Here is a 19,353-nt window from a genome sequence, read left to right on the forward strand (position 1 = left end):
CTCCATCTTCTCCATCATTCACATTAGTAATTCAGAAATTCATTGCATCCCCCTTTTTTGGTTGTGCAGCCAAATCTTACTACTTGTTCATATACATCTTTAAAATTTGATCATTCTTACTTGTCTTCATAACTCAAATTCATATCCACATTATGCAGCTGCTACAGTCTTCTGAGATTGCTCCTCTTATGCCTAAATAGGTGATACGCAAGAAGAATCTGCTTGCCTGCTTCATCCAGCTATGTTAGCTTTGTGTCTCCCTTGCTTGCTCACTTTTCTGCCCCATTGAGCACCAGCTACATGCTTCCACTTTCTAAGGCACTCTGCTGATGTGTTACAGACCTGTTGTGTCCTTACGATATGCTCCCCACTAGTCATTCTCAAACATGCCTATCACCAATTCTAATGGAAAGGAGGAGCCTACTACAGCTTTCTGCGTTTGCTGTGCTCCTCTCCATCAGATGCCTGCTGAAGACACAGATATGCCACCATAAAAATGATGTAGTTAACAGTCTTTGTTACTTGGTACATTCCTGCAGTCCTGCTTTTAATTCTGTGCTCCTTGTGATATTTTATGATATTTGGTTGTTTTATATCATCCTATGTTTTCATTCAGTTTTTCATTGAGATACAATAGAAGGGTCACTAGGCATTACCATAACATAGGTTATTTGTCATAACATTTGCTGTATGTTCTCCAGCCTTGTCTTTTAACCACCTGATTTCTCAGATGGTCTTCTGGAAATGAAGGGCTTTCCTACTGCTCTCAGCCCCAGCTGGTCAGCACTGGATCTGCTGGTGTTTCTAACCAGGCTTTTCTGGTAATGTCCCCCTGAGTGGGGAGAATTAAAGACTGCAGTACTGCTTACAGCCAAAGTACTGCAGACTCAGCTGTCAGGGACCTACTGCTCCTGCCTATGGGTTTTCAGTGGGTGAATCTGGAAGAAGTTGGCCATTTAAGATTAAAAACTAGCTTGTTTCCCAAAAGTGTGCTGAGTTGTTTTTTGGTTTGGCTTCTTGCTTCTTTTGGGAAAACAGTTGAATGAATTAATAATTATTTTTTAAGTGAGTGGCAAACAGGAAAAAATGGCATTTCAGAAGAAGTGGTGATGTGGACTATCTGTTTTGCTTCACAAATTCCTTCTTTTGGGGCTTTTTGCAGTTAAAAGACTGACTTCTGATTTTGAAACTGCCATTAATCTTAATGTTGCTGACCTAAAGCAATAAAAGATTAAATATGCCAAGATGAATATCCTGGTCTTCTGAATTTTTTTTTGTTTGGAGTTCTATAAAATTTGTAAATGTGAAATAGGGAAGAAATAAATGGAAATATGAAATAGGGAAGAATTACCATATTTTCACTTCCCTCTGCCCTCTAAGTGTCTGTTTGGGTCAGATTGCATTTGCAAAGCCATCCTGTGAACTTCCAGATTTTACACTTGCTTTGCAGGGTAACAGTAAACTCACTGCTACATGTTAGGAACCACCACAAGGCTTCCCTCCAAAACTGTGGTAAATTGAGAGTGAGAAGGATAAGTCAGCACTGTGACTCATTTTTCAAGTGTTACGTTTTGCACATTTACTAAAATTCTCTTACTTTCTTAGAAATTGAATCTATTCTTAATATCAGCATCAGATACCTTTAGAAGATACACCTGTTTGAAACTTGTTATTGTGACCATAATGTTTCTGTTTCCGTATTCAATTAAAATTTAAGGGTTTTAGACATGCAGTAGTCAGTCATTCAGGTGGAAGAAGTTATCAGTTTATTTTGTAGCTAAACCAAAGGCAGACTAATGAACTTACTTAAGCAATCTGTAGTATTTTCTCTTCATAAATAATACCCTTTGTTTAAAATAAAATTACTACTTTCCTGCCGGATGCAGCAGAGCAACTACCATATAATATAGTATGAATTATTATACTTGGAGTGATGTCAGCTTGCAATCTTGAAATTCCATTTTGAAGTTTAATTTTTTCATTCTCTTAATTTTCTTTAAACTAATGACAACTTTTCTAATATCTTCATTTTTTCATTTTGACTCTCCAGACTGCTATTCCCCCATTCCCTAAAATTACACAACCACGTACTGCCACAAAATTATTTTAATGTACATTACTATCTTTTCTTTTTAAGGCCGTTCTTCCCTCTTCCCAATAGATGATGGCTTGCTGGACGATGGTCATAGTGATCAAGTTGGAGTCCTGAATTCCCCTACCTGCTATTCAGCTCATCAGAACGGAGAACGAATTGAGCGTTTTTCTCGGAAAGTGTTTGTTGGAGGTCTTCCACCAGATATTGATGAAGGTGAGCTGCCTGAAAACTAAGCAGACTTAAGTTTGGAGGGAGAGACAAAGAGAGGTCATGAAAAACCTGACTGAAGTAGTAAAAATAAGGCACTCAGCAAAATAATGTGGTGCAAAAGGCTATAACTATATGTTCTTTATATAAGTTGATGGGTGTGTTGAGCTTAATACCTCTCTTCCTGGTTTTGGGATGGTGCAGTTGTTTCTGATTCTGCACTTGCAGATCACGGAACTGCATGTAATGCCTGGAGTGTGTGCTCCTGCTTATCTTGCATATTCCTTTCAAATACATCTTTCCTTTCAAATAATCTCAGCCCCCCTCTATCTGTGCCTGCTTTATTTTGTATTAATAGAAAACTTCCACTCGTAAATGAATTTCATATTCTATTTTGCTATTACCTGAAGATCTCAGCAGTGGCATAGAAACGTTACTGTTATTCCTGATGAGAAATAGAGAAACTTAGGCAGAGCAAGGTCAAGTGGCAGAGCACTCTTGATGCATCGAACAGAGACTGTACTGCAGAAACTCAGATTGTTAAGTGATGCAATTGAAATTGCTTTGTACACCAGTGGTGATTTGAAGTAATTGTGCTGTTTAATAAGAGGTTTCTCCTGTGCAGATAAATGTAAATTGCATGTTAACTTTCTAACGTAAACAGAAGTCCCTTTAGGAGGTTCATTGTAATCCTAGAATAATGTGCAAACCAAATAAGCTGACTGTGTTTAATTAACTTTCAGACATGGAAGGACCAGATTTTGGTTCCATTTTCATTGAGATGCTCTCCTACAATGTACTAAGGGATTTATTTTAATACACTTCAGCACAGTTGTCTGTAATACAAATGCTAAACAAAAACACATGGAAATAACATTTTATTTCTTTCCTCCCTTTTCATATGAAGACCGGAGGATATGACTGAAAGAAATTGAGCATATTTATATTTGTGTTGCTGCTTTTATATAGTTTAGAGTATTTTTTTCTCATGGCCAAGGCTTTTCCAGTCAGTGACATGTAGGTGTGGCTGGGATAGAAAGACATCATAAAGTTGTGCAGTGGGAATAGTAGATCTTGCAACAAGACTATTCATGGTTGTTGGAAGCACCTCTAAATAGACAATTTTAAATTTCTGTCTCTGATACATGCATAGTACCTGCTATAGGACAGATATCCTGTATATATTTCCTATCTGTAGGGAACTGTTAGCATATTTATTGTGGTGTTACTTGGTGTATAAATATCTACTTACAAAGCTCTGAACTGTACATCACTAAACAGTAAATTGATTTGATTTCATCCAAACCAGATTCTGATTTGAATTTAGGGAGGTACCATGCAAGTTTTCATGAATGGCTTTAGTTGCCCATATGCTTCTGAAATGCTGCTGTTTTTAAGTAATAAAAAAGAAATGTAAGATTAAAATCACCACAAATACATTGTATAAATATTAACACCTTGGAAGATAACATCTATTTTAAGTTTTTTGTTTATGAAACTCTAAATTTTGTTCTTTTTCCCATGAAATGTCAACCTTTGCTAGAAACAAAGGTCTTTGCTTGATAGTACTTTTTCATTGAGTTATGTTATTTACTTTAATTGCAACTATTGTACTTGTTTTTAGATGAAATTACTGCCAGCTTCAGACGATTTGGGCCGTTGGTAGTAGACTGGCCTCACAAAGCAGAGAGCAAGTCCTATTTTCCACCAAAAGGTAAGAGTTGGAAGGTTTTGATCTGTCACTGAGTGCAAATCTTGCTCTGGGAAACTGTCTCATCTTTTTCCAAAGGGTATAATTTACAGTCCCTGTGAACAGTTAAATCCATTTCAGTGCAGGTTCAGATATAGTTCCTTTACATACTGAGTCTAAAACCTGTTGTTTTGCACCTGTGCCTGATCAGGTCAGCACTGTGTAGTTGTATGTGTCATTGATCATCAGTTCTGTATTTGCATTTCTGTCTAGTTTCCAAAACTGAAATTCAGTCAAATTTTTTAAGACTAAATCTTAGATAAATCTTTTCCTAGGAAGTTAAAGACGGGAAGCCGAAGGATGCATTTGGTTATCCAGTCAAGATAATCACATACTTTGCATCTTTCACTTTTAGGATGTGAACTTCCTACTGAAGCACTAATCTTTTTTGATAAATGATTAAATATTGATTTTTTTTTAAAACTATTTCTAGTGTTGCTGTTAGACTAGATTTTTTTACTATTACTTACAAAGCATTGGAAAAACCATTCTGTAGGTTAAGTAGTTAAATTATGTAAGATATCTGTACGTGTACAGTCATGTATTTTTACATATAAAATAAATGCAGAAGTGTGATCCAGACTTGAAAGCAATGCAGAGATTATTGATTTTGTAGAGAAGGCAGCAATTCATCCTTTCTGTGGAATGTAGGAATGACAAATGTAGTATAGTTCTTCTGTAAACTGATTCTTTATTTATCTGTGCATCTATGCTGGGGAAAAGACAGGATTATTATCCCCAATGGCCCCTCTAAAGAGTGGGAAATGGAATTGAAAGCATTTGAATAGCATTTATGAATGCTACATGGAAATTCTAAGACAAACAAAGAGACTTTGGCTTTTTTGATTGTCAGCCCAGCACACAAAGCTAGTGTCAAGTTAAATTTGATTATCTTAAAGACTGCATCTCTCTTCATAAATTACCAAGAGAAATTCTCAAGGAACTCTTTGAAGAAGATGCATCTCACAGAGTCTGTGATGAATATATAGAAGACAGAAGATGTAATATATTCTTACCTGAAAGGAGTGGATTCTGGCATTTGTTTCCAAGGTGATAGTCCTGTCTCAGCATATGAACATCTTGAGGATGTATTTCCAGACTTCCTTATTTGATGAAGCTTTTTGATATAGTTGGGTTATTTATAATTACCACAGTAAGAGAAAAAAAAACCCCAACTATATTGTAAGCAGAGCTTCTTAAAAGCAGAGAATCAAATAGAAGAACTTAAGTGTGTTGATCTAATCAATTCAGGAAAGATTTGCAACCTAAGTGATAAGTTGATTTCTCATGATTAACTGATCCTTACTTGAAAAATAATAGCATTTACTGTTCTTCAGTCTTAACACTTCAGCCTAATTTTCAGTTTGCTGCATTATTCAGTATTTTTTGTAAATAGCCTAACACATTTAAAATGGAGTGTAGATTTCTCTTTGTAAATACTCTGGAAAGATACAACTGCTGACTGGTAGTGTGTATGTGTCTCTTTTGTTCAATGCAATACATATGACCCATGATTATTTTGTAGAGGAATTTCATTAAAAATTGTCTTTCATTAGTATTACTTGTGTGGACAGACAAGAACCATGTATACATATATTAATAAGGTGTCTGTAGCGGCTAAGGATAGGCAAAATAAAGCTTTGAGATCAATCAGTAGCAACCAGTTGAGAAATATATACTATATTAGCTCAGGGAATTAATGTTATTATTTTCAATCCCCATTTTCTAAATTGTCACTCTGCATGAAATCAATTCAGTGCCTATGTTTTTCTTTGTTCAGTCTCATTAGAGATTTGCTGTAGTATTGGTTTCCAAAGACATCTCAGAATTATGTCATTCTGGACTGATTCATGTAAGTCTTCTCTGTGGTGAAGAGATGCAGCCTGGGGTTTTTTTTCTTACTGTTGTTCAGTTTTTCAGGCTGTGCTTCCTTCCAAGCTCTCTGCTTACAGAAGGTCCTGAGGGAAGGCCAAGTTCGTAATAAGTGTTTCCTTGCTGAAAGAAATTCAGAAAGTGTCTTGATCCATCAAGGCTGGCTGCCTCCTGAGAAACACAAACTGCTTGTTCTTAACTAATTACATTTTGTGTTGGTTCACCACAAAATTAGACCCAAACATAACAGGAATTTTTACAACTTCACACTGATCTTACAAGGAAGCTCTGTTCTGAAAAAAAACTCTGTTGAGTTCAAAGTACAAAGTCTGTAACAGTGATCTGCCAACTGTAATGTAGAATTCCTTCCTTTCTTTCTTGCCACTGTTTATCATAACTCATGTTATTACGTAGTTGGCAAATACACTTATTTATGAAACAATACACGTGTCCAAAGTAACTTGTCGGGTTGAGGACTCCTCCTTGTGATAATGAAGCTCTCAAAGAAATGGTGCCATGAGGATATGGAAATACAAAAAATGCCTTTCAAAATACATCCAGTTGTTTGTGTCCTCTGGGCTATTTATAGTCTGTCTCAGAGGATAATCTGATTTAAACAGGACAGTGTCCACAACCTTTTCTAACTGGTTGTTTCTGCTGCCTTGTATCAGAACAGTTGTGCAGTAGCTTCTTTCTTCAAGGTTCCCAGTTGCTAACTCAGAACTGACTAGCTGAAAAACTTAGGTTGGAAATGTTCTGCTTCTGGTTTCAGAAGCAAACCCCCCGGTCCATACAAGTTCTGTTGAACTTGTTACCAGCTAATTTGATCACACTGAATAGGATCAAACTCTGGATTCAGGCAAGTGACTGTAGGTGTCTTCATGTGTGATTAGTGTCTAAGCTTCCTTTAATCGATGTGAATCTGGCCAGTACAACCAGTAGAGTATAGAGAGCAATTCAGGTCACTGTAACATAAGCACATTGAGCTTGATTCATTTATCCATACTGAGGATATCGAAAAGTTAGATACATGGTTTCACAAATATAGTGCAGCACCACATTTTTTTTACTTCACGTGTGTTTTGGAGTTAATTCCCATCAAAGATGGCTAAATGTAAAACTGAAAGATGAGTTATATACATCTGTTGGTTGTATTAACCTGCAGCTTGGACTGATTCTTTCTGATTTAAGTTAAGGTGCAGCATTCTCTGGACAAGAATTGCACTATACTGAGGCCACTAAGTGTCCTCTGTGGAGAGTCTGTCAGGACAGTAGAGGAACCAACCCCAGCACAAAATACCACTGCAGTTACTGGCATGTCACTACATGGGCAGTGCCGTGCTGGCTTGCACTGATTTTCTTGACTCCTCCTCTAAGCCGTTAGTGACAGGATTTAGCTGGAGGCTGATAGAACCTAAAGCTGCTCTCTGATTCCTACACAGAATATGCATAACAAGAAGCATCCTTTCTCCTTGTGGTAAACTTCAATATTATTGTGAAATAAAGATTTTTTTTTTTTTCCTTGCTCAGAAAATCATGTTTGCATGAATCTAGTGTAGAATTCTTTGCTTTGGATTTTGCTTTTGGATTGTTCTTTATATAATGAATACAAAAAAATTAATTTGGTAGGACTCTTCAAACAGCTAGGCCTTTCAGACTTACCTGATGGGCTTTCTGTTTCCAGTGCTCACCAAATACATTAAAAAAATACATAATTTCTTGGTCTTGTTTTGTTAAGATAAATGGCAGCTCATGACTCAGTACAGTGTCTTTAGAAATCAGGAACTGTAGCTCTAAAGCCAGTTACCTCCAGAAAGACTTGTCTATTATTTGATGTTATTTTCTGAGTATGAATATTACCAAAGTCACCTACACTGATTGCCTTCAAAAGTGGGACTATTGCTAATAGTTTTGGTGTTATGCGGAGGAATTTAGTTAAGTGATAAACACCAAATCTTGACTCCCACAGAAGATATAAATTCTGGTAGAGGTGCACATGAACAAGTGATTTTTATAAAACTCTTCCATCTATTACTTTTCACCTTGTGAAATACGTACAAAACATAGAACCTTTGTTTCTTGGTATGAACATGACCTGCTGCTGTTGGTATACATGATCCAAAGCCATGAAGCAGCTTTATTCAAAGAAAACTATTAGAAAGGCTTTGCTTTTTCATTGTAAACAGGCTTGTATCGCTATTGGCTGTGAAGCTGTTCAAGTTACGAGACTAATATGCTACCCAAAAAAACCAAACTAGGGAGTTAAGCTGTCTCACAGTACAGTAGAACACCTCATATTCTTCGCGCTACCTCCCCCACGTTTCACTGTGACGTGTACTTTCTACCACATGTGCTAATTGCAGTTCACAAAATGACTAGTAAGGCACTTCTTTATCATATTTATGCATGTGGCTTCCACCACTGCACTGGCTTTGCATCTACATCTAAAGTAGTTAGTGAGTTATGGATGTTGAGGTGAGAAAAAAATGCAATAAAAGCATATATTGAGAAAGCAAAAATGAGTAAGAATAACATTTGTGCCATACAGTTGTTGGCATGTGGTAGGTGTAATAACAAGAATAGCTCTATTTATGATGTCTGAATGAAATGCTAAAGATAAGACTCTAATTTCCCTTTGAAAGCACTTTCTAGCTAATGTATATAGGCTGATTGCCTGCATAACTGGTATTCTTTGCAGAAGTCTGTGGCTAATGTGTAGTTGATCTGTGCCAAGAAATGTACCCTGGTCCAGGACAAGTGATGGAAAGTAGTTTTTGTGCAGACTACGCAAGTCTACGTTCTTTGGGAGGGATTCTCTTTTTTTGTACATGGCTATAGAATCAGTAAGGTTGGAAAAGACCTCTAAGATCATCGAGTCCACCTATTAATGTAACTGTGCCAGGTCCACCACTAAACCATGTGCCTAAACACTACATCTACACGTATTTTGGACACTTCCAGCGATAGTGATTCCATCACTTCCCTGGACAGCCTGTTCCAGTGCTTGTCCGTTCTTCCAGTGAAGAAAATGTTCATAATACACAGTCTAAACTTCCCCTGGCACAACTGGAGGGGGTTTCCTCTTGTGCTATCATTTGTTATCTGGGAGAAAAGATGATGACCCCCCTGCCTCACTACAGTCTCCTTTCAGACAGTTGTAGAGAGCAATAAGGTCTTCCCTGAGCCTCCTTTTCTCCGGGTTAAGCACCTCCAGCGTCTCCTTATAGAACTTGTGCTCCAGACCCTTCCCCAACTCTGTTGCCCTTCTCTGGACACGCTCCAGCACCTCAGTGTCCTTCTTGCAGTGGGCCCAGAACACATTTGAGGTGTGGCCTCAATAGTGTCAAGTACAGAGGGACGGTCACTGGCCTGGTCCTGCTGGCCACACTATTTCTGATACAGGCCAGGTGCCACTGGCCTTCTTGGCCACCTGACCACACACTGGCTCATGTTTAGCTGACTGTCAAACTAACACCCCCAGGTCCTTTTCCACCAGGCAGCTTTCCAGCCACTCCGTTCCCAGCCTGTAGTGCTGCTTGGGGTTGTTGTGTCCCAAGTGCAGGACCCTCACTTGGCCTTGTTGAACCTCATTTGTTGGCCTTGGCCCATTGATCCAGCCTGTATGTGGGGACCTGAGAAAATTATCTTCTCAGCCTGGTTTTCTTAAAAAAAAAAACCTCTTTATTTTCTTCCAGGCTAGACTTAGGGAGCAAGATAAATTGCATTCTAAATCATTGAAGGTCTAGAGCTGTGGAGCAAAACTACAGACAGACCAGTTTGATGGTACAGACTATACCCTAACTTTATGTCTTCAGAGGGGGAGTAGTACAGCTGAGCTCATGACACAAGGCTTTCTGAGGCATTTAATTAAGTGGGATAAACCAAGACATGTTTTTCAGATGAGGTTGAGAAGGCAGTATTAACTATGGTTTTTCTACTGCTTTCCTTTCCACATCAGGAGTGGTTGTAGGAAGTGACCCTGAGATTAGCTCAATTGGATTGAGCATGGTGCTAATAACAATCCAAGTTGTGGATTCAATCCCTCTATGGTCCGTTCATTTAGGAGATGGACTCAGTGATCTTTGTGTGTCCCATCCAACTCAAAATATTCTGTGAAATATGTAGTAATCCTTATCACTCATCATCAAGGTCTTGTATTTGAACTTTTTATCTTTTTGTAAGGTACTGCAGTTAAGCATATTAATAGCTGCAGACACAGAGGTGGTAGATTATATGGAGGCACTTATCATCCTTATGTATCTGGACCTACATGGCAGTACCTTTGATTTGCATTAGGATAAGAACTGATGAAAAATCAGTATCTGGAGAATCTTTGTATGTCTCATTCCTTAGACAGTATCTTGTGCAATTAACCCTGCCTTTGATTAATCAAGTTCTTGTACTCCCATCGTTCTTGTACTGAGCTCTCCATTCAAACTGGAATGTGTGTGCATGGCTTCTGACCAAGTAAGGACAGTTACATGGAGCTTATCTCACCCATGCCAGTCGGCACATGCCTCATTCACTGAGGGGTTTTTTTTGCATGGGTAATACATGCATTTTAAATTCTGTGAAATATAGTGAAAGATATCCCCATTAAAACAGATTCTGAATTTAAATTGTGATGGATTTTCTTAAGTTAAACAGGTCATCATTAAAAAAAATACTTTTCAGCAGTGAAGTATGGGCTTTACAAGGAAATGGTTCAGCTCAAGCCCAAAGATTCCCTATGAGATATTTGTTACAAAACTAAATAAGATTTACATAAAACTATAGAATACATAAAATCCTGTCATGTATCCCTTTTATGTAGCTGTGATGGGACTGTGGTATGAGGGATAAGAAATAAGGTACAACTTATTAGAAAGACTAGTATAGACCTTAGAGCTTTTTCTTTAAATCCTGTTTTTGTTCCCACACGTCGAAAATCAGTTGTGCATTTGTTTCTCAAATCTTATGTTGTTAATGCACTGATTCTTTAATAGTCTTCAAGATAGACACTATCACCTTTACATTGGTGACCTACAGTGTCTGTTTGCAGTAAGAAATGACTGGTGGTTGCATAGCTTCTCTCAGAAATACAGAACATTTCCAAAAGACTTGGTAATGCACCCATGTTGCCTTTTCCCAAGCCTGCTCTAGAGCAGCTGCTTCAGCATTTACTTCTCCATTAAAGTCATAAAACATAACTTTGTGTGAGAACGCTAAACTTGGTAGTAATCTCATAAAGAAATGTGGAAAGAAATATGGTCCGTAAAGTTTGTTTCAGTATGCTACCCTAATTGTGGTATTGGGTTATTTGTAAAGTAACAAATTTAGTGTATCTCATACTGCAACTGTGAAATTAATATGTCAAGTTCTTTGCTTGTCTGAACCTTTGTTTTTATGTGGCATTAAATAAGCATTTTAATTCCTGTTTTTGTAGTGTTTGAAAGGTTTGCTGGGTCACTTACGTAATAAAATACTTTGATCTAATCTCTAGAATAGAGATTAGTGCTTTGTGCCAAGTTGGATTTTCATTGTATAATGTCCGTTGCAGCCAATGAATGATGTTCAGACTAGGCTTCTAGTGCATGATAGAGTAGGTATGTTTGCTTTTATTTGGTTATTAGTCTCTTCTGACAATTATTTTACAGATTGAAGTTCTGTTAATTATGGCAATGTAGTACGTAGTTAAAGAAGATGACTAATATGTAAGAATTGGTTTGACTTTCTTTTACTTTTGTATGGAAAAGTGACTGGAAAAGATGATTTTGCAGAAAAAAGATGAGAGAAAATATATCAGTTGGTTTGGGTCTTTTTCCAGGTTACGCATTCCTCCTGTTCCAAGAAGAGAGTTCTGTTCAGGCCCTGATTGATGCCTGCATTGAAGAAGATGGAAAGCTCTATCTCTGTGTTTCCAGCCCCACTATCAAGGACAAGCCAGTAAGTACACAGTCGATGGCCTGCAGGCTATAGCTGCCATCTGTCTAAAGCAACATTGGAAATTACGAAGATGGAAAAAATCAAAAGTAAACTACTGTTGGCAGAACTCAACATCTGGAACACTTGGATTATTTTAAAATTGTTGTATTTTGAATTAATAGGATTAAAACAAAGCACCTAGACATGCTAAGGTAATGAGGTTATGACTGAAAATTTATATAGGCTGATGAACGTATTTCCACACTGTAGTGAAACTTAAAGTAGGATACTATTTTCTTTCCCAATTTAATAGGTTCAGATCCGTCCCTGGAATCTCAGTGATAGTGACTTTGTGATGGATGGTTCACAGCCACTTGATCCTCGGAAAACAATTTTTGTTGGAGGAGTTCCTAGACCATTAAGAGCTGGTGAGTACAATCTGTGGCAATTCTTAAAAGTAAGAAATTACTATAAATAATTTGTACCATGCATAATTTTTTGTAGTTATGTATGGATAGATATAGATACAGATATATGCATACAAAAATTGAATAGTCTTGGTAGTTTTAACTGCAGTACAATATTATGTGTTCTTAAATTTCTCTACTGTATGGCTTTGGCCGTAAATCACAGTTCATTGTTGAGATTTACTGGAAACTGTTACCTCTCTACAGCTGTGGAAAATATTTTGATCATATTAGCAAAACCATAGTGTATGCTATGTCACAAAAGGCATTAAACAAAGAGTTTGTTTTAAAATAATGCTATGGAAACATCTCTGTCCTGCTGTGTGACTATGGAGTGGTATTTGTACCTTCTTGTCATTGTGCATTAGCTACTCTTCTGCAGCTGCCAGGTTACACGCACAAACACAGGTGATGGAGTACTTGAACAAGAAGGCATACAAGAAAAAGGAAGAAATTCAGAGAGCTAGCACAGTCTTTATGGCACAACATTTTAGGAGATTGCAGGACTCTTTCTAGATTCTTGCCAGAGGCATGAAGGAAAATATAAATGTTTCTATAGATGCGGAATGGTTGATCTACAACCTGGACCAGCTGCATTTCCAGATTGGCTGCAGTAGCCTTTTACGATGTTTTAGGTGGCTTTCTAGTAAGTAGGTTGCAGTGAAAGTTGGAAGTAGAAGCATACCATACTGTGGTTCAAATCTGCTTTTTTATTAGAGTGACTTCAGGACTTCATTAGTCTTTCATAGTTTGTAATGCATTTTATTCTTAGAGAAAGATGAGCTTTTAGATGAAAGATGTAAGAAAACCAAGAACCAATAGTACAAATTCGGGATACAAAGGATCTTAAATTTTTCTATCTTGGACCTGCAATGCGCAGGCTTTTTTGTTACTTTACTTCTAAGACTCTCCTTTTGACTGTAATACAAGCTCTGTAAATGAGCATAAACACAGTATGTTCCAACTGCAGATTAATTTTTCTTTAAATTCAGTCCAGTGCTCGATATTACTGTGCTGAATGTCTGTGATAATTTAATGGATACATTCTTATGCTCAGCTTGCAAATGCCCTGTATATGTGAAAATGAAACTTTTATGGCATTGTGAAATAAGAATAATGACTTCACAAAAGCAGTGAAACTTAAGGAGTCTCTTCAAACAGCTATTGAACATCAAGGACTGCTGACATCTCTATATCCTAATACAGAGGATATTAATTCTGAAAAAAACAGTGTTTTCCACTCCAATGAATTGCAACTGAATTCAGTATAATCTGGCAATCAGAGGATTGCCAAGGTATTTGATCTGTAAAACGAATTTTTGTTTCTCTGGACTTCAGTACGGTAAGTATAGCACTGTAGAGTTAATCAAGCTCTGTGTGGCTGATGAAAAGATGCTAACTACACCTTTAAATTCAAGTAAGGTGTAGAGCATTAGGACAGCCAGAGAACACTTGTACCAAGGAATTTGTGGCATGTGGATCTATTTTATATAGCTTACATTCCAATGCCTGCCCAAAAACTTTTGCTGTAATCCCCTGAAGAAAACTGCCCTGAATTCCAGTTCCAGGCTATGAAGAACTTCCAGTTCCGTTGTTCCTTGGGTGTTGTACTCACAGTGTGAGAGATCTGTCTGCTGAGTAATTAATAGCTTACTTGTTTCTTCAATATTTTTTTTGAATTTTGTTATTACTGTTCCATTGGCTGTTCCATTGGCTGTTACAAAATTAATAATTAAAATTACCTTTTCTAGTATTTTTAGACATGACCATACTAAGTTTGCACTGTAAGAACAGTTTAAATAAACACTCTTTTGTTTCTTAATAGTGGAATTGGCTATGATCATGGACCGTCTCTATGGTGGAGTTTGTTACGCAGGAATTGACACTGACCCTGAGCTGAAATACCCAAAAGGTGCTGGACGTGTTGCTTTTTCCAATCAGCAGAGTTACATTGCTGCCATCAGTGCTCGGTTTGTTCAACTTCAGCATGGCGATATTGATAAACGAGTAAGTTACACGGAAATTAAAAAAAGAGAGTTATTCCCTATAAAGAAACTTCTCAGAGTGTGATAGCATTGCATGTGATTGGCTTTCAAGACAGCTTGTACATTTTTTTTAGTATTCATGTAATTCCACTACTTTCAGGAAATACTGTGAATGACCCCAAACGAACAACATGTTTCCACAGAGCAGCAGTTTGTTCCTTTGACGTATGTTGGACCATATGTTTTTCCAAATCTGGAGTTCCTGGTTTCATTGTGTATGGGCAAGGGGCTTGAAAATCTCTTTCTCATCTTCTAATGAAACCAAATACTGTGAGAATTCCTCTGTCATTCATAAGGAACTCTAGCATTCATTGGCTTCATATTAGCTTGATACTTACAGCTGCCCTTAATTTCAGCCATAATTGTCAGTGGTCAGAAAGTTGGTCAGGGTCAACACCTAAAATACAAAATTTTTTATTTTTTCTGTTTGAAAGTCTTCTTAGTACTTACCAGTACATATTTCTGTTTGCTACAGATGCTTATTCCTAGCAACAGTAAAACTAACTTATATTAAGAAGACTAGTGAACTTCATAACTCCTAATTAGAAAAGAAAACTGGCATCTAAATTATGTCAGTTTTAAGGGTCCCTAGTTTTGATGTCAAGAGCTGCAGAGATAGTCTGGCATTAATAGGTGTTCTTAATAAAAACAAAACTAAAGTCTTATGGGAAGAAGGGTCGAGTAAGTAAAGTAGTTCAAGGTCCAGTCTCCTCTACACATCAAAGACATGGAAAAAAGTAGTACAGTTAACAGAAGTCTGCTCTAGGGAGGCAGCATGTGCTTCTCTCCTTTCAAATCAGCAGAGTAATGCAGCTTCACGTATGTGTCTCAAATACTGCTTGCCTTATGAGCTGAAATCCCCAAATATGGTCCTTCCCAGAGGATGAGTGGGTGTGGATGTGGGTAGTCATCTAGGCTTCAAATTAAGATGTGATGGCTATGTTTTGGTCATGGGATTGCTCTCCTTGTGACTTGCAGCTATCATTAACTTATAACTCTGCTTTTTGAATAGTTGCATAACAGAAAGTATGGCCTTGACACTGTGATTGGGTGAGGAGAAATAAAACTGTTAATCATCTTGCATTTGAGTATTTGGACAAAATCAAGGAGGCACCAGAATCCAGAATTTCTTCTCGAGGAATGCTAAATGGGTCATTTAGTTTCAGAATTGAGTATTATTTAGTGTGTTTCAGGAACTGTGTAAAAGGCATTTGTCTGTGAAGTCACCTGACTTGAAAATTGAGACATGGGTCCCATCCAAATTACATCTCCTTTAAAAGTGGGAGACATGGATTTGTACCTTGTAGACCATGGAGAACTTTTATCTTTGTCTTCCTCCTCCCGTGGGAGTGTGTCCTTTGCAGTAGAGAGGTACATGGCAGACTGGCAGTTCCATCTTGTAAGAGAAGGAAGGCACGATCCTGCCATTGAAGGCTGCACTTCCACATACCTTGTTCTGCTGTTTTGTGGGTTTTTATGATAGGTCACCAGAGATCTTAAGGGCTCTTGGGATGCCGAGCAGGCATCTGAAATGGCAGTGCTTGCTGTTTGCAGAGAAAAGGATGTAGGTTGTGAATGGGTGATGTAACACTGCAGTTCTTAAGGCAAGATGGACTGCAGGTCTCTTGGAGCTTGGATGGGGGGAAAGAAAAACCAGGATAAAAATCTACCACAGATACTGTATCTGAGAAGCACAGTATTTGACTTACATCCACTGAGACTTAATTTATAAACACAGTACTCAATGGTTTCTTCAATCACCAAATTACCAAAAAAAAAACCAAACAAGTACCAAAACAATCCAAAAAAACCCCCACCAAGCATAGTTAATATCTGGAGGTAGCTGTTCATGTGTTGGAGAGGTTGAGGGCGAAAGGAAGGATGATCTAGGCTTTCTCTTTAAATATCTGAATTCTTAAAGTTTCTTTTTTTGATACAATTTATGTTCTTTCTTTAGTGTTGCTTTTTTAACACTTGAAAAATTAATTTTTTTACTCAAGTGTTCTTTTAAATTTGGAATTTCCAAATTTTTATTAGCATCCTCAATTTTTCTCATTTTAAAAAATTTGTGTTACTCCTGGGGTGTTTCACTGGCTAAATACAGCAGTGCCAAATCATAACTATTTTAATAAACTTGTCTCTAAGTCTCATGGTGGGGAGAGTTTATTAACTTCTTTGTTTATCTGAGAGGGGGGTTAATCTATATTTTTTAAATCATCTTCTTTAATTAAACCATAAGGTCAATCCTTATTTCTATAATTACATATATTTATTACCACCCAGTTATTTGCATTAGTGAGGAGGCATAGAGAAGAGCATTATTTTAGGGAATATCTTGAATCTTAGCTGAAAGTATGAAAAAGGCTATTTTCAGAAATAGTTTTTTACCTCCATGGAGTTTTTACACTAATGCCTTTTCAGGCTCTAAAAATATTCTGAAATCATTATTATTGCAGATTTATAGATGAGCAAGCAGTTTGTATAAATCTGTAAACCGCTGGTTTTGTAAATGAGGAAGATATTCCTACTTTGGATACTGCCTTCACCTGAGGTGTTTGTGTATGTTGGCCAGGAAGGTAATAAAGTATGTATTTCACAGAAGTCCTAGAGGCAGAGCCTGTTCTGCTCTTCACCTCAGCATTGCCTTTCCGTACCAGTTATATTCAGTTTCTGTAGGTCTGCTGTCCTTTCACATTCTTTTCATAACCAGTTTTGTCTGTGTAAAAGTATTTTTCAATTGCTAAATTTTGCAGTTCACCTGTTTATCCTTCGGAACTTCCATTTCAAAGTATTTACAGCATTTTTTTGCACATACCTTTTTCTACCTTAATTGGAAATCTTAGTGTCACAGTCACTTGACAAACGTTGTCTGTGATCCTAACTTCTTTTTCAACTAAGTTCTCTCTGTAGCTTCTCTTCGCTTCTTTTGATGTGTAGATATATTTAGTTTTCTAACAGATGTTTTTCTTCAGCAAAGTACTCCTCATCCTGTTTTATCATATATGAAAGCTCATCTCCAAGCATTTCTTTGAGCTTCCAACTCCAAACAATTCCTTAAAATATTGTTAACTTTCATATGCTAGCAGTCTGCATCCACCTCATGTAATACTTCCATTCCGCAAAGTGTTTCTCTAATACCTTTGAAATCATCTTCGCACTGATCTTTGTGCATTAGTGCAGTGAAGCCTGAAATATATGCTGCTTCATGCTTTCAGTAATTCTGAGCCACTAACACAGTTACTTCATCAGGTACCTGTATATTGGAAAGTTTGAGTGTAATTGATGATAAGGCAGGTCATTGTAGTGAAATAAGAAGTCGAGCTTGTACTGAATATAGATTACTGGAAGAAGCATGCTCTGACATTTCTTGGATGGCCTCTACTTCTGAAGCTAAAAACATGAAGCCTATTTGGCTGTAAAACTTCAGGGTGGGGAGCTGTATGTGCAAATTTTTTCCTCTGGAGATACACTGAAAAGAGTATAATTTTAAAGTTCTTAGTATTTCAGGCATATTCTGTCTGAATATAGAACATACAGTCAATGTCTGCATGTGGTGATCTTCTGCAGTATTGGTATCTAAGGAAGAAAATCTCGTGCAGCAGTGAGGAAAATGTGGAATACAACAATACATTCCTTAATGATTGAGTCAACTCATTTTGTGTTTTATTATGAAGTACTTCTTCCTGTCTGATCGCAGTCTGTAGCAGTTCAGTTATGCAAAGACATAATGCATATTTACCACTGGACTCCAGCCACTTTTCCATTCTGGCACTCAGATGAGTTTGGGAGAGAGAAGCTGTGTAAGACAGGTGTTTGTAGCTGTCTGTAGACATGCATAATGGCCTTTAAAAAATACTTTCAGAATTGGATACATATTTCCTGTACAGCTCTAAGCCACAGAAAGTACTAGATTACCGAAATTGGTAGGGCCAAATTTGACCATATTTTAAAAATAGGGAGTGAATTTATGGTGAACAGCACTGCTAAAAGATCTGCATTACAGCTTGCAAAAAGTACTTTTAATTTGCACACAATGTAGTACATACAGAGATACTTGTATTTCAAAAAAAAATTCTACATTAAAGAGTTAGTCTCATATGTTCAGTTATTTTTTTGCTAAACCATATAGAGTTTTCATATTCACATCCACTTGGGAGACCTTTGGGTGGTTTGGTTTTCTTCTACACATATGTCCATAATATCATTTGCAAAGAACGCTCTTCCAGAATAAATTAGGGGAAGTTTCTGATGTAGATGTTTATTACATGCACAGTGGATGTACTTCTAAAGATTGGCCTTGAAGTGTTCTGCAGTGTGTAGGGGTCTGTAGATGATAAATGATAGTAAGTAATAACGGATCAGTTACATAAAGGCATTAATAGGATTGATTTCAGACTTCAGGGTTTCTTTGGGGGTTCTTTTTTAAACCAGAGAAAAATGAATGCCTTCATACAACTTCAAGTGGAAACAGTTATTAACTGAATTGTTCCTGTTTCACTCCAACAGGTGGAGGTAAAGCCATACGTGTTGGATGACCAGATGTGTGACGAGTGCCAGGGTGCGCGGTGCGGTGGGAAGTTTGCTCCTTTCTTTTGTGCCAATGTCACTTGCCTGCAGTATTACTGTGAGTTTTGTTGGGCAAATATCCACTCTCGTGCAGGACGTGAATTCCATAAGCCATTGGTAAAGGAGGGGGCTGACCGCCCACGTCAGATCCACTTCCGCTGGAATTAAACATGGTGAACCAGCATCTGCATAAGGAGAGAAGGGTGCATGTGGCTTACTGTGTTTGAAGATACTGACATGCAGAAGAAATAAGTGCATTCTTCTGCTTTTCACCCCAGCTATCAATACATGCATCTTTATCAGCAGCCAAAACACTACAAGCCTCTTGTTTTTCACCAAAACCCTACATCTCAGGCTTACTAATTTTTGTGATATTTTCATGTTAAAATAAAATGTTTTTTTGTATTTTCTCCAAGTTATTTTTATATGTAAAGTTAAAACTAGATA

The 19,353-nt window shown here is 37.4% G+C and overlaps 1 protein-coding gene across 5 annotated transcripts in view; it reads left to right on the plus strand.

The window, feature by feature from the left end:
• CPEB2 (cytoplasmic polyadenylation element binding protein 2) overlaps window positions 1–19,353 on the plus strand; it is a 54,024-nt gene that overhangs the window by 31,209 nt on the left and 3,462 nt on the right. For 3 of the 5 annotated variants that reach the window (XM_048304832.1, XM_048304828.1, XM_048304829.1), the window contains 6 exons: window positions 2,138–2,308; window positions 3,927–4,016; window positions 11,731–11,849; window positions 12,142–12,256; window positions 14,121–14,302; window positions 18,847–19,353. The exon at window positions 18,847–19,353 is cut by the window's right edge and continues 3,462 nt beyond it. In XM_048304832.1, the coding sequence (XP_048160789.1) occupies window positions 2,138–2,308; window positions 3,927–4,016; window positions 11,731–11,849; window positions 12,142–12,256; window positions 14,121–14,302; window positions 18,847–19,074 (905 nt within the window). In that variant the 3' untranslated portion in view covers window positions 19,075–19,353. The remainder of the gene's footprint in view (window positions 1–2,137; window positions 2,309–3,926; window positions 4,017–11,730; window positions 11,850–12,141; window positions 12,257–14,120; window positions 14,303–18,846) is intronic. The other 2 variants (XM_048304830.1, XM_048304831.1) reach the window with 1 other exon arrangement.

The sequence above is a fragment of the Corvus hawaiiensis genome, chromosome 5 (assembly GCF_020740725.1).
Source record: "Corvus hawaiiensis isolate bCorHaw1 chromosome 5, bCorHaw1.pri.cur, whole genome shotgun sequence".
Taxonomy (NCBI): Eukaryota; Metazoa; Chordata; class Aves; order Passeriformes; family Corvidae; genus Corvus; species Corvus hawaiiensis.